Below are 13,620 nucleotides of genomic sequence, written 5' to 3' on the forward strand. Positions count from 1 at the left end.
CACACGTGTGGGCATGGGGAGGTCTGAGAACCTTCAGAGGTCAGTCTTTGTTTTCTACTTCTTTTGAGACACAGTCTCACATTGTTCATTGCCATGTTCACCAGGCTGGCTGGTCCCTGGGCTTCTGGCTCATTCTACTGTCTCTGCCTCCCTTCTCACCCAGAGGCAGAATATGACTGTAGTGGCTAGGATTACAAATGCCACTGCAGTGCCTGGCTTTGACGTGGATGTTGAGGTTCCAAACTCTGGTGTTTGTGCTACAAGCACTTGAAATACCGGGCCATTCTCCCCAGCCCTACTTCCCATCTTCTTAAAGATAATTAAGCTGCAAACACACCTGTTAGATCAGTGTGATCTTCAGAGTAACATCCCATTATCACTTTATCATGCAGCAAGGCTCTTTGGTGTGGGCTATTAAACCTGAGTTTTCTTTGGTTATTTCATGTGGGTTATATTTCCTTTCCCAACAATATCCCTTTAAAGATCCAGGCTGGCATGTGTAAACAAAGTGGCTTTTCATTTTTAAATAATTTTTTTTTTCTGTGGATAAATTATGCCTTAAGACCAAGCGTGGCTGGGGGATGTTGTCTGCATTCGCACCACTAAATGTGGGTCCTGGGACAGCTTTTTCTAAGAAGTCTGGAGTTTGGCGGGATGGCATTAAATAGTGAGGAGTCTGTTTATTATTCTGCGGCCATATGTTTAGAAGGTCACTCACAGAAATCAAAGTATTGTTCACAGAGTGCTCAAGCCAAGAACACATTCTGAATTCATAAGAGGGCATCACAGTTTGAGAAGAAAGCATGGTATTATGTTCGGATACCCCCACTACAGACAAAGCAACACTTGATAATAGAGAATTGTGCTGCTAAGATTTCTCTTTTTCTTGTTAATTGGATACTTTCAGTGACATTGTCTGCAAGTATAATGGACACCATTATTCTTAATGGTTCTGAGCTGCACATGAAATGTGCAAGCATCATATAGCCCATTGGAACCAATTCATTTTGGTAGATAGTACTTCCCTGCATGTCACGGAGCAGCAAATGAAGAAATACTTTATCATCCTAGACAAACTATGCTGAGGAACTTAAGTTTCTTGATTATTATTTTTTAACATTAAAGGGGCATTTCTCTCCAGGCTAATGTTTTCTTTCTCTCTCACATGCTAGGTATGACTACGTGGAGGTTATCGATGGAGAGAATGAAAATGGCCGTCTATGGGGAAAATTCTGCGGGAAGATCGCCCCTTCTCCTGTGGTATCCTCAGGACCCTTTCTCTTCATCAAGTTTGTCTCTGACTATGAGACACACGGGGCAGGATTTTCCATCCGCTATGAAATCTTCAAGAGAGGTGAGCAGTGCCTAGAACAAGCACAACTGAGTCATTATTGAGCAATGCTTGACTTCAAAAGAGATAGCATAGAAGAAAGATGGAAGAAATGCCTCCATTTTTTCAAAAATAACAGCATTTTTCCCTTCCAGAAAGGTTAGGACATACTTTCGTAAAGGAAAACAAGCTATGGTATGGAGGATGTATGTTTAAAATTGAGCAAAAGTATTCCAAAATGAAAATTGCATCATTTAAAGGTTCCCCCACCTCACAAGAGCACAAAATCAGGGCTGTTGGTCCTCGCTCCCACCTTGCTTCTGATGCCGGTCTCTCACTAATTCTGCACTCAGCAGGCCAGCTAGCTCTCTTTGATTCCAGGGATTCTCCTGTCTCTGCTTCCTATCTCATGACAGGCACAATGCGAACACAGCCAACTTCACCCCATCCACCTTTATGTGAATTCTGGGGATCTAAATTCCAGTCCCCATACCTGTGCTCTAAGCATTTGATCTACTGAGTTGTCTCCCCAGCCCCTGTTCTTTACATTTGCATCATCGGTAGAGATGAGTTTACAGTCCAGGAATAGAGGCTCAGGTTTGGAACATTGTCTGAAATCTAGGAGCTAGTCCTTTCTGTGACAGAGAAAAAAAGGATCCAGCCACCCCAATTTCAAAACCCTAAGGTCTTCCAGGTCCAAAACAACTGAGTAATGAAAAAGAGAGTCAGTATGACTTCTTTAAATTTCAAAGATCTCTGACTCTGCCCCATATGGAGAGAACTTCCTTCAAAAATGTACGTAAGCACACACTTAGATCAAACGCCTTTAGTACAAATGATGGTTTACATACGCCCTCAGTATGAACCTGTGATTACATATGTATGTACATATTTCTTGTGCTGAAAGATGTGTGGCTTGGTATGTGGATCATCTTTGTGTGTTTGTATATGTATGCATGCACATTTGGATGTGCTTGCTTTCTTCCCACACGGCACCATCAAAAATGACAGGTGTCAGAAAAGGGGTAAGAGCAGCCTTTCATGTTCAGTATTTCTTGAAGATCTGAGGACAGTTCAGAGAGATGAGAGGGAGAGGGGAGGTCAGATAGATGCTGGCTCACAAGAATTCCTCATCTCCTTCCAGCTGTGCTCAGGCTCCTCACCTCCCCCAGTGCCATGAGTCTATGATAACTCTTCGGGGCCACCATGCATCCAACATGGTTTCCTATTCCGTTTGTATCCAGAGATCTCAACAGGGAACTGCTTCCCTCCCATGTCCACCGCTATTAGCCAAATAGTCCCAATGCTGCTTAATTCTACCCATGACTTCTCTATCAGGCTGCAAGCCGTCAACTTCAGAACCTGTAATGGGCCTGTGTTGCCTATTAGGTTAAGACAGAGTTATTGCTGGGTGCTAGGAAGGGCCTAACTGGAACCTGCCCTCAAATACCTTCAACTCTCACCCTGGCTGGAATTTTTTTTTTTTTTTTTGAGGTAGCATCTCACTTTAGCTCAAGCTGACCTGGAATTCACTATGTAGTCTCAGGGTGGCCTCGAACTCATGGTGATCCTCCTACATCTGCCTCCCAAGTGCTGGGATTAAAGGCATGCACCACCACGGCTGGCATTGGCTGGAATTTTAACTCTCCCATGGCTGTGAGTGTGAACTGGAGAATGAATTTTAATTGTGCCATGGCTATGAGTGGGAGTGGGAAGGGCCTTGTTTCTTTGCTGAGAAAGAGTAGAGAACAGGACCCCACCAGACTGCCACTACTTGCCAGTGCTCAATAAGCAGTAGCTGACTCAATGACTGCAGTCGTGCCTTTAATCCTCTCTTCCAAAACCTTGACCTTTTACAAGACCTGGTTCCAGTCATGCACAGAGTTTCCTTAAACTTCCACCGCCTCACTCTCCCCGCATCCTGCACTTTAGCCTAGGGCACAAGCCCCAACGCTGGGGAGGCTGGAGCAGTTTCCGTGGGACCTAGTGTGGGCCAGGGTCCACTTGGTACCGATTACATGATGAAGAGCTAGATTGGTTGGCTGTAGTGACTCTAACCTGCAATTCCAGCACGTGAGTAGGCTGAAGCAGGTAGCTTGCCGTAAACTTAAAGCCATCCTGGTCTGCATGGTGAGTTCAGGACAGCATGGGCTAGAAAATGATACCATCTCAAAAAAAAAGAATTTTGTGTTTTAAGAGGCCACAAATGTAGTTCAGTGGTCGAGCACTTGCCTAGCATGACCGTAGCCCTCAGTTTTATCCCAGCACCCCACAAACCAGGCACAATGGCATGTGCCTGTAATCCCAGCACTGAGCAGGTAGAAGCAAGAGGATCAGAAATTCAAGGTAATCCTGGGATACAGTACAGAAGATCCTGTCTCAAAAAAATATAGTCTGTGTACTTTACAATAATTCAAAGACAGCATCTACCTTAACCATTATTATTGTTCACCCCTATTGTTATATATCCAAATACAGCATTCTTGCAGCTACCTAAGGCACTCTCACCTTCCAAATGACATCCAAAGAGTGGCACTCCCTGGCTGGTTGTGAGAGCACACCACACCTGCAACTTACATGCTGCCCAGCACCTGGGCTGTGGGCCTTGCCACGGCTCAGCTCTGGGTGCTCCAACAGACTTCCTAAAGCCACCCGCCACCACCCCTTCTGGAGGAAACACTTGCTCCATGATAGTAAATTGATGAACAGTGAAGAAAGGAAAGCATTACACATTTTGGTGGGTAGTGTAGAAAATGAGAACTCACAGAAGCTTTGAGCTAGAAGAGAGTTTTATTTTCACTCCAAACCTCTGAGCTCATGTGACATGCACAGAACGAGAGAACCAGGAAAATGCAGAGGCCAGTAAATTACACACAGCCTACACAAATATGGTCTAGGCAGGGCTGGAACCTATGTCTCCCTGTGGGTGTTCAACACAGTTCTCTCCCATCCCTGCCTGGGGACTTCCCTGTGCTGTGCCAAAGTACATTAGAAGATTAGGGATAGCTTCCAAGTGCTGTGGCATGGCCAGAGCCCAATAAAAATGCTGACACTTAGCTGGCTTTGTAAATACACAATTAATTCATGTCCCTCTTTTTTGTCTCATTAACCCTGACTCTCAGTTGTGTGAACTTACCTTTTGCGGGAGATAATGTGAGTTGCTGCACTCGACTCAAACTGCTTTGCTTTACTATACCTGCCTTACTACACCTACCCAAAGCATTTCTTGCCAAGAAAGGAGCTTTGAGACAGGAATGCTGGCTGCTCCCACATCTGGAAGTAAAATCCTAAAGGATTCCCAGTATCCTCTAGCATATACATTACACACTAGTGGAACATATATGCATACTCTGTAAATTAATGAGTGAAGTTGACACACCCTCTGTCATCTCAGAAGCCCCAGGGTCATTTAGAAACGGGATGAAAACATTTGCCTAGAATTAACCTAGAGAAATGCAACAAGTCCATGAGTTTCTAACCAGATTCAGACTAGCATTTTCATCAGTGGTGAAGTCTGGACCCAGGAGCAGAGGGTTAGGAGGTGTTCTAAGGAAACCGGACCAACGTCCCAGGCCAGGTGTACTGTTCCCACACAAGCAGTGCTCTGCAGCCCAGACCACAGCCATGTATGTGTGGGAGAAAGTGGATCGGGTCACATGTCTTCACAGCAGCAGCTACAGGCTGTCTGATCAAGACTCAGGGTACTGACTAACTTGAGCCAGTACAAATGAACACCTGATAGTTGAATTTAACCTTATTTGGAATGGGGAGATGGCTCAGTCAGTCAAATGCTTGCCTTATAAACATGAGGACATGACCCAAGTACAGTTTCCAGAACCCACATTTAAAAAAAAAAAAAAAGCCACACATGGGCTGGAGAGATGGCTTAGTGGTTAAGTGGTTAAACGAAGCCTAAGGACTCATGTTCTACTCTGCAGATCCCTTGTCTCTGCAGGAAACAAGCACGCAAGGTCACACATGCACACAAGAGGTGTACACATCTGGAGATCAATGGCAGTGACTGGAGGCCCTGGTGTACCACTTCTTTCTCTCTCTCTCTTTCACTACTTCTCTCTTTCTCTCGCTCTTTCACATAAAAAAAGTCAGTCTGTTGGCTTGCCTCAAAAAAAAAAAAAAAAAAAGCCAGGTATGGTAGCACATGTTGTAATGCCAATGTTGGGGAAACTGAGACAGGTGGGTCTTTGAGCTCCCTGGCCAGCTAGTCTAGCCTACTGGGGAAGCTTTAAGCCAGTGAGAGACTGTCTGAGCAAAAAGTGGGCAGTGTTCCTGAGGATGACACCTCAGGCTGGCCTCTGCCTCCACACACATGCGAGCACAGCTTTGTCACCCAGGCAGAGAAAACCATTGCATGCAGCCACTGCCGGAGGCCATGAGCTGAAGTCATGCGGTCTTCTTACAGTACACACGTGCACACGCTCTTGTTCATCTTCAATTATGAAAACTGCAACTTGTTAAGTCTTGATAACCCTAAGCAGTCATTAAAATTGCACATTGTAAATATATGCAGTTTACACATGCACATCTGTATGAACAAGCAGTTTTATGGCGGTATGCTGTGCCCTAGCTGATACTTTGAGGGAGGTTAGGATGTCAGCATTGATATCAGGTGACCCCAGCATCAGGGCCTGTAATCACAGTTTATGGTGCCCTCGCTAACAGACGCACGTTGACACACACACCTGTGTCAACACCACTCAGAATGAGTCAGTCACCCGGGTCCATGTACGAATTACCTTTCACATTCAGTTTGTCAAAGAGACAGAGGTCACATCTGGCAGAATGACCGACTCACTGGTGGTGGAACCTGAAACCCAAACTCCCTCCCTGGATCCCCTCCCTCACCTCTGTAAATGTTCTGTTTCGCCATTAAAGGGCTGTCAGCCTCGAGATTTAAAGATTTAAGCGTGAAGGGGCTATAATTATTTCTCTAGGGCTCTGTTGAGATTTCTGCAGCTTACTCATTCATTTTTCCCATATGATTTTAGATTTGTCGTTTTTTTCTTTTTGCCCCTCCTGCAACCACAGACATCTTTACATTGCTCCACACAGATGGAGAAGTCTGGGGGACACAGTCCTGACGGGCCATGCTAATGATTGCTGTGAAAATACTGAATAATGCCTGAGTAGCACAATGATTATAAAAGTAGGGTTTTATTAGGAAAAACTGCTGTCTTCTCCCAGGTAATTTCTCAGTGAGGCTGTGTGAAGTCTCACTGTACTCCTGTTTTCTCTCACTCACAGGCCCTGAATGTTCTCAGAACTATACAGCACCCACTGGAGTGATCAAGTCTCCCGGATTCCCTGAAAAATACCCCAACAGCCTTGAATGCACTTATATCATCTTTGCCCCGAAGATGTCCGAGATTATCCTGGAATTTGAAAGCTTTGACCTGGAGCCAGATTCAAATCCTCCAGGGGGTGTGTCTTGTCGCTATGACCGGCTAGAGATCTGGGATGGCTTTCCTGATGGTAAGAACTAAGAGCTGCAGGGAAAATCCCCACAACAGGATTGAGCTGGGGGAAGGGCACAGGATCTTTTTACAAGTGTCATTATACATGCACCCTTACAAAAAAAAAAAAAAAAAAGACAGGCCTAAAGTAATGGCCTAGTGGTTAAGGAGTTTGCCTGTAAAACAAAAGGCCTAGGTTTGAATCCCCAGGACCCACATAAACCACATGCACAAGGCGGCACATGTGCCTGGAGTTTGTTTGCAGTGACTGGAGGCCCTGGCACGCCCATTCTCTATCTGCTTTTCTCTCTCTCTCTCTCTCTCTCTCTCTCTCTCCCTTCTTTCTTTGGCTCTCTCTCAAAATAAATAAGTAAATAATTTTTTAAAAAACTTTATAAAAAGAAAAAAGAAAAGATAGGAAAAGTAAAATGAAGGGAAAGTATGCAGTGCAGGGATGAAATATCTGAGCTCAGAGAGACTTTCAGATCTATCTACTGTGTTCCTCTGCTGGGTAGAGAGAGCCGTTGTGGCATCATGTTAAACCAACACGCTACTTTCCCTGACTAAGTTATGCCTGCTCAGTTCTCTGGCCTGCCCACTGTTCATTAATCCACAGACTGCCAGAGGAGAGGCTCTTAAAAAATCACTTAAATCAAACCACTCATTTCATAAATGTGTAGCTGGGGACCACAGGGGTTAAGTACCTTTTAATTATTTTTAGAAATTTAAGGCAAGAGTGAGCTTGTGGGAGCATTCCTGATTTTGATAGATTCCATTTGTTCTCCAAGGAATTTTCATCTCTGGCAAGTTGAGTCTCTTGAGAACATCATTGATATTCACTGTTCCTGTCATGCAAATTAACCCGTGCATCTAAAAAGTATCACTGAGCACCCACTCTGCACCAGCCATTGTCCTGGCTACTTGATGAGCAGAACAATCAAAGATGGCTGCCCCCGTGGGCTTCCCATTTCTCAGAGGAAGTCAGACAGTAAACAATGACATGACAAGTAAATGAATCATGTGCAAGGAATGTCAGAAGGTGACAGTGCTACAAACAAAAACAAATAAAGAAAGGAAGGAATTGAGAAAGGAAGGGCAAGAGTACGGTGGCTAAGAGAATGACAGGTCTGGGGAGGAGGTGGTAGAGTTGAGGTTTCAAGCAGCTTGGTCATGCTAAGCCATCCGCAGAAAGTGGCATTTGGGGCCAAGGCTCAGCAAGCACGAGGGCCTGAGATCAGATTCTTCACGTAAATGTCAGGCATGGCTGTGTACAACTGTAATCCCAGCTCTTGGGATGCACAGACTGGGGCAACCTGGCAAGCTAGACCAGCTGAATCAATGCTAGACCTTACAACTGAGGAGGACACTTCATGCTGACCTTTGACCCCACACACATGTACACGCACAATCATGAACACATATTCATACATGCATGCCTATCACACACACATAAGCACGCACACAAATGGACATTTGAGCGGAGATTTGAGGAAGATAGGGAAATAGCCATGTGATCATAGGCATAGAAACTTCCATTTAATTGTGGAGTTACAAAGGCAAAAGACAAAATATGCACAGAAATTCCAAACAAATGGCAGTGATGTAATTACTGTGTGGTGGCTGCATTGTTTGTGTGGTGCTTAGTCAGGGTTAGAATTAAGATTTCTTGTGAGACCACACTATACAGATTGGATCGGACAACTTGGAAAATCTTAGTGGACCTGTAATTAGAGACAACCATATATATAAAACAGTCAGAACTCCCAAGTCAAAGGAAGGAATATTTGAGTAACTGTAAGTAAACCCATAGGATATAAAGGCATTGCCTTAGTATTTGAAATGACATTAAAATTTTCAATAATTTTATAATTAAACAACATTAAGGAAAAGTTGGCATTAGAGAAACTTTATATTATTAATGGAATAGATATGTGAGTTTTACCATATAAATGCTGTTACAATGATCTTATCAAAACTCCTTCATTAACAAATGAGATTCCCCCAAACACAGTGCTAATTGATTTCCAAATGTTCAATCTGATAATTAGGAAAACAACATAATAATAGTTTGCAACAATAGTTGAAACTTGTAATAATGGATTTGGTATTTGTTCACAACCCTAATTTCTAGAACTTTTCATTTGAATTGACATCTACAGAGGAGGTCCAATCTACCAACTTACTTAGAATACTTTCAGAAAAAAAGCATATTACTATTAGTGTCAAGGGTTTTCAAAGTAGTAACTTTCTGGCTCTAGAAAAATCATAGTTGAAACAAAGAATAGAATAATTAACAAGAATTACCACCTTGAATTCATTCATGTTCTGAACTATGGTAAATTTTACTCATTCCCAGAGAACACTGGCTTTGGAGTATGAAGAAGTTTTTATAATTTTTGTTTTTGAGAGGGAGATAGGGAGATGGACCATCATGTAGCCTAGGCTATCCTTACATTCCCTGTGTAACCAAAGTTAACCTTGAACTCTTGATCTTCTTGCCTCTATCTACTGAGTGCTGTGATCACAGATGGTACCATGTCCACTTTATGCAGTTCTGGAAATAAAACTCAGGGCTTCATGCATGCTAGGCAAGCACTATAACTGAGCAACATCCCTAACCCAAGAAGTCTTTGTATATTTGTTTTAATATTTAACTGTCCTCATCCATTCAATACTAGCACAATTATGGATCTGTTTTGGTTAGGCAAAATGGAAAACTTCTCCCTCCCATTTTTTAAATTTGTTTATTTATTTATTTATTTGAGAGCAACAGACACAGAGAGAAAGATAGATAGAGGGAGAGAGAGAGAATGGGTGCGCCAGGGCCTCCAGCCTCTGCAAATGAACTCCAAATGCGTGCACCCCCTTGTGCATCTGGCTAACGTGGGACCTGGGGAACCGAGCCTCGAACCGGGGTCCTTAGGCTTCACAGGCAAGCGCTTAACCGCTAAACCATCTCTCCAGCCCTCCCTCCCATTTTTAAAATATATTTTATTTATTTATTTATTTGAGAGAGAGAAAGAGGGCGAAAGGGAGAGAGAGAAAATGGGTGCACCAGGCCCTCCAGACACTGCAAACTCCAAATGCATGTGCCCCCTTGTGCATCTGGCTTACATGGGTCTTGGAAAGTCAAACCCGGATCCTTTGGCTTTGCAGGCAAACACCTTAACCACTAAGCCATCTCTCCAGCCCCCTCCCATTTATTTTTTTGTCAATTACCACCAGAAACATTTTTTGTTGCAGTAGTTCAATGCATACAACTTGTATGCCAACAAACTGTTAGTCTTTGATATCTTTTCCAGAAACAACAGCCAGAAGGCTTTTATCCATCACGTGATTTTGTGTTACATTTTATCATAAGCATCAAATTAAATGGTTAAGTAATTGAAAGCTGGCCACTGATTCAAACTGACTTCAAAGAAGAGCAGTTGACTCCAAGGGTGTAAATTCAAGGCATACACATTGAGACTCCCACATCTCTGTCACTATATTGGAAGCTCTGTGGATTTGCAAGGATTTAAAGGAATGGATGGGATCTGTGTACGGGTTGAGAAGAAAGACAAGGCGCTGCCCTAAGGAGAGGATGGAATGCCTGAGTTAGGAAGAACTGGAACTTCCCTGGTTAACAATGTTGCAGAGCCCTTCCATGACCTCAGGAAGAAGTTTCATAATGAGCAAGAATCAATGTTGTTATTTTTTACTTTTACATATAAAGTAACGTACGGAGGCCACAGAGATGGATATGAATGTGCCAGTTTGGGTTGTACAATTTCTCACTAGTGTTTTGGCTACTTCCTGTCAAAGGGCTTAATAATTTAAGAAAAGTATAAATGGCCTTATCTGGGGCCTTTGAAATGATTCCCTGGTTTATTTATTCAAGGCGTCTCACCTTGAAAGCACCTCTTTAGCTGGGGTACAATCACAGTATATAATCACACATATAATCACAGAACTGGGGAAACTGAGGCAAGATTACTCTGTTACTTCAGGCCTGACAGGATGCTCTGTTGCCTCATGCCTGACAAGATGCAATGGCTAGCAAACCCGCTCCCAAAGGTAGCCTGCCATGTCCTGCTCGCTTCAAGTCCTCAGTAGTTCAACGCTTGCACTACGCTTGCAGGTTTGCTGATCATTTTTCATTCATGTCCTCGGCCTTTGGGTCCAATAGCTGTGCTCATGTAAAGCACAAATGAGCACACACACGCGGTGCTCCGGAGAGCTTCATCCCGCTGCAGATCAATACTGCATTAGCTCTCGAAGCTGAGGTCTCGCTGTTGTTCAAGAAAATTCAATACCTCTTTGTATTATCGTCGCAAAAGCCTTGCTCTCTCGTATCTCGAGGGCTCCTGAGGAGACTCGCATGGAGTGTCTGGGGGCAATGTTCTAAAAGACAGAAGGCAGATTTACCCAGCATGTCTTCAGCGTTATATACCAGTGAGTCATAGAGACTCTCTAAATTACGAGTCTGCAGTAGACAAGTTCTCTTCTGTTTCCTCTGTCAAAGAGACTCCCCTGCCACCCTCCCTAAAGCAATGGGGTGACAGAGGAGGGGGGACAACTGGCCACCAGAGCCTCCACAACCACTCATAGCTTCCCCCTTGCCAGCACATATTCTCAGGAAGGTCAATGGCTGTGGCGATCAGAGAATGACCCCAAGGATCAGGGCTGTAAAAGTTTGCCCACAAACTAAAGAAAAAGATTATGAAACCACAGTAATGGAATTTAAATGAGGAAGAACCGCGACAGAGGATGAATGCGATCTAAGCCTTCCATTTATAACTGCAGACCAAAAATGGGATTCTTATTAAGCAAGGAAAGAACAGAGGTTTTTGGATCCAGCAAGACATTTTCATGCCTATGTTATGGGCAACCTGGCGCTCATTGGGGAAGAAAAGAAACGTCGAATTAGTGGCAGAGCCACATCCAGAGTGAAGCCAACCTGGCAAAGATCTAGCATTTGGACAAGAAATCGAAGCCAAGATGAAGCCAAAAAGAAGTGAAATGCACTGAGTTTCGTCTTCTTTGGTGGTTTCTTCTGCCAACCAGAAAGCTGAATTTAACAAAATCTCTTTACAACATTCAAAGCTATTGGCCATGAGAATAGGATACTCTCTACATAATCTGCATCACTCTCCCTTACTGGGAAATCCTTCTGTTGGCTTCCTAAGGAAGCAGTCTATACACACAAGCCCTCCGTCTCCAGAGTGAGGGGCAGCAGGGGAGAAAAGTCTTTAAATGCAGATAAGTCAATTATTTTGAGTGCAAGTTATCAGGTATTCAAAATAACCCATTGTGTGCTGGGGTGTAGTTCAGTTGGTAGACTGCTCACCTAGCATGCGTGAATCATTGGGTTTGATATACAGCGCCACATAAACCAGACATAGTGATGTCCCTACAGTCCCAGTATGCTAGAAGTGGAGGCAGGAGGAACAGTTCAAAATCAGGCTGGAGAGATGGCTTAGTGGTTAAGGTACTTGCCTGTGAAGCCTAAGGATCCAGGTTTGATGCCCCAGTACCTCTGTAAGCCAGATGCACAAGGCGGCACATGCATCTGGAGTTCACTTGCAGTGACTAGAGGCTCGGGTATACCCATTCTCTCTCTTTTTCCCTCTCTCTCTCTCTCTCTCTCTCTCTCTCTCTCTCTCTCTCTCTCTCATATATGAATAAATAAAAAGATAAATTTTTTAAAATTATTTATTTATTTATTTATTTGAGAGCGACAGACACAGAGAGAAAGACAGATAGAGGGAGAGAGAGAGAGAATGGGCGTGCCAGGGCTTCCAGCCTCTGCAAACGAACTCCAGATGCATGCGCCCCCTTGTGCATCTGGCTAATGTGGGACCTGGGGAACCGAGCCTCGAACCGGGGTCCTTAGGCTTCACAGGCAAGCGCTTAACCGCTAAGCCATCTCTCCAGCCCAAATTTTTTTCTAAGTTCAAAGTCAACCTCTGTTGCATAATGTATTAAGGACTATGCTAGGATACAGGAGAACTTGTCTCAACAACAATAACAAAAGTAATCAATTGAGCTTAAACTCAAACATGTGAGCCACTTTGGTTAGTTTTCAAGAGGACTAGTCGAACTGAAAAGCTGCTCCTTAGGCAGTCATTAGTCCTTGGGCCCCAAGATGATCAGCTCTTGTGAGGTCCACATTTGCAAGCACATTAGGAACATCTTGATTCCATCAGCTGCCTTCACATCCAGTGGTACACATGGACCTTAGAACCCTGCATGCCCATGGAAGGCCTGTCTCTGAGCCCAAGGAAACATCTACCTATTGGGCTTCCTTAAATAAAGTAACAAATCATGGCTTTCTGGGATGGGTGGACAGGCCACACCAGATAATCATTTGAAGTCCAAACCATCAGGTATGTTTTTACCATATGTGTAATGAAAACTCCTAGAGAGAAAAGGACCACTTTTGTGTGGTCTTGTTGTTGTTCTGGGCAGACAAATGGAGAGATTCCCCAAGGGTGGGAACTGCTACACTGCTCTTGCCAAGGTTAGTCTAAAGCATTTCTGCAAACACACAGTCATAATGAGCCAAATCATAATTGGATGTGAACACAAGTCAGTGTTCTGGCTCCTTGATGGCCTCAGGTATACATATTGCGTGTTTGTTCACAAATGGTTACTTTGCTCTTTCTTGGCCACTGGACATGTGCAATTCAGCCACCTCTTACGGGTTTGGAAAAGCAAAAACAAGACAGAAGTCAAAGACACACATTTTCCATTCATTCTGATTATGTTTATGAGAATCTATAGTCTCTATCTTTTTGAATAGTTAGAATGATTCAGACACAGCCCTTAATAGAACAT

At 43.7% G+C, this 13,620-nt stretch overlaps 1 protein-coding gene across 3 annotated transcripts in view; it reads left to right on the forward strand.

Moving 5' to 3' along the window:
- Nrp1 (neuropilin 1) overlaps positions 1–13,620 on the forward strand; it is a 153,072-nt gene that overhangs the window by 59,249 nt on the left and 80,203 nt on the right. For all 3 annotated transcript variants that reach the window (XM_004659780.2, XM_004659781.2, XM_045150937.1), the window contains exons 3-4: positions 1,173–1,354; positions 6,593–6,820. In XM_004659780.2, the coding sequence (XP_004659837.2) occupies positions 1,173–1,354; positions 6,593–6,820 (410 nt within the window). The remainder of the gene's footprint in view (positions 1–1,172; positions 1,355–6,592; positions 6,821–13,620) is intronic.

Source organism: Jaculus jaculus, chromosome 5 (assembly GCF_020740685.1).
Source record: "Jaculus jaculus isolate mJacJac1 chromosome 5, mJacJac1.mat.Y.cur, whole genome shotgun sequence".
NCBI classification, from domain to species: Eukaryota; Metazoa; Chordata; class Mammalia; order Rodentia; family Dipodidae; genus Jaculus; species Jaculus jaculus.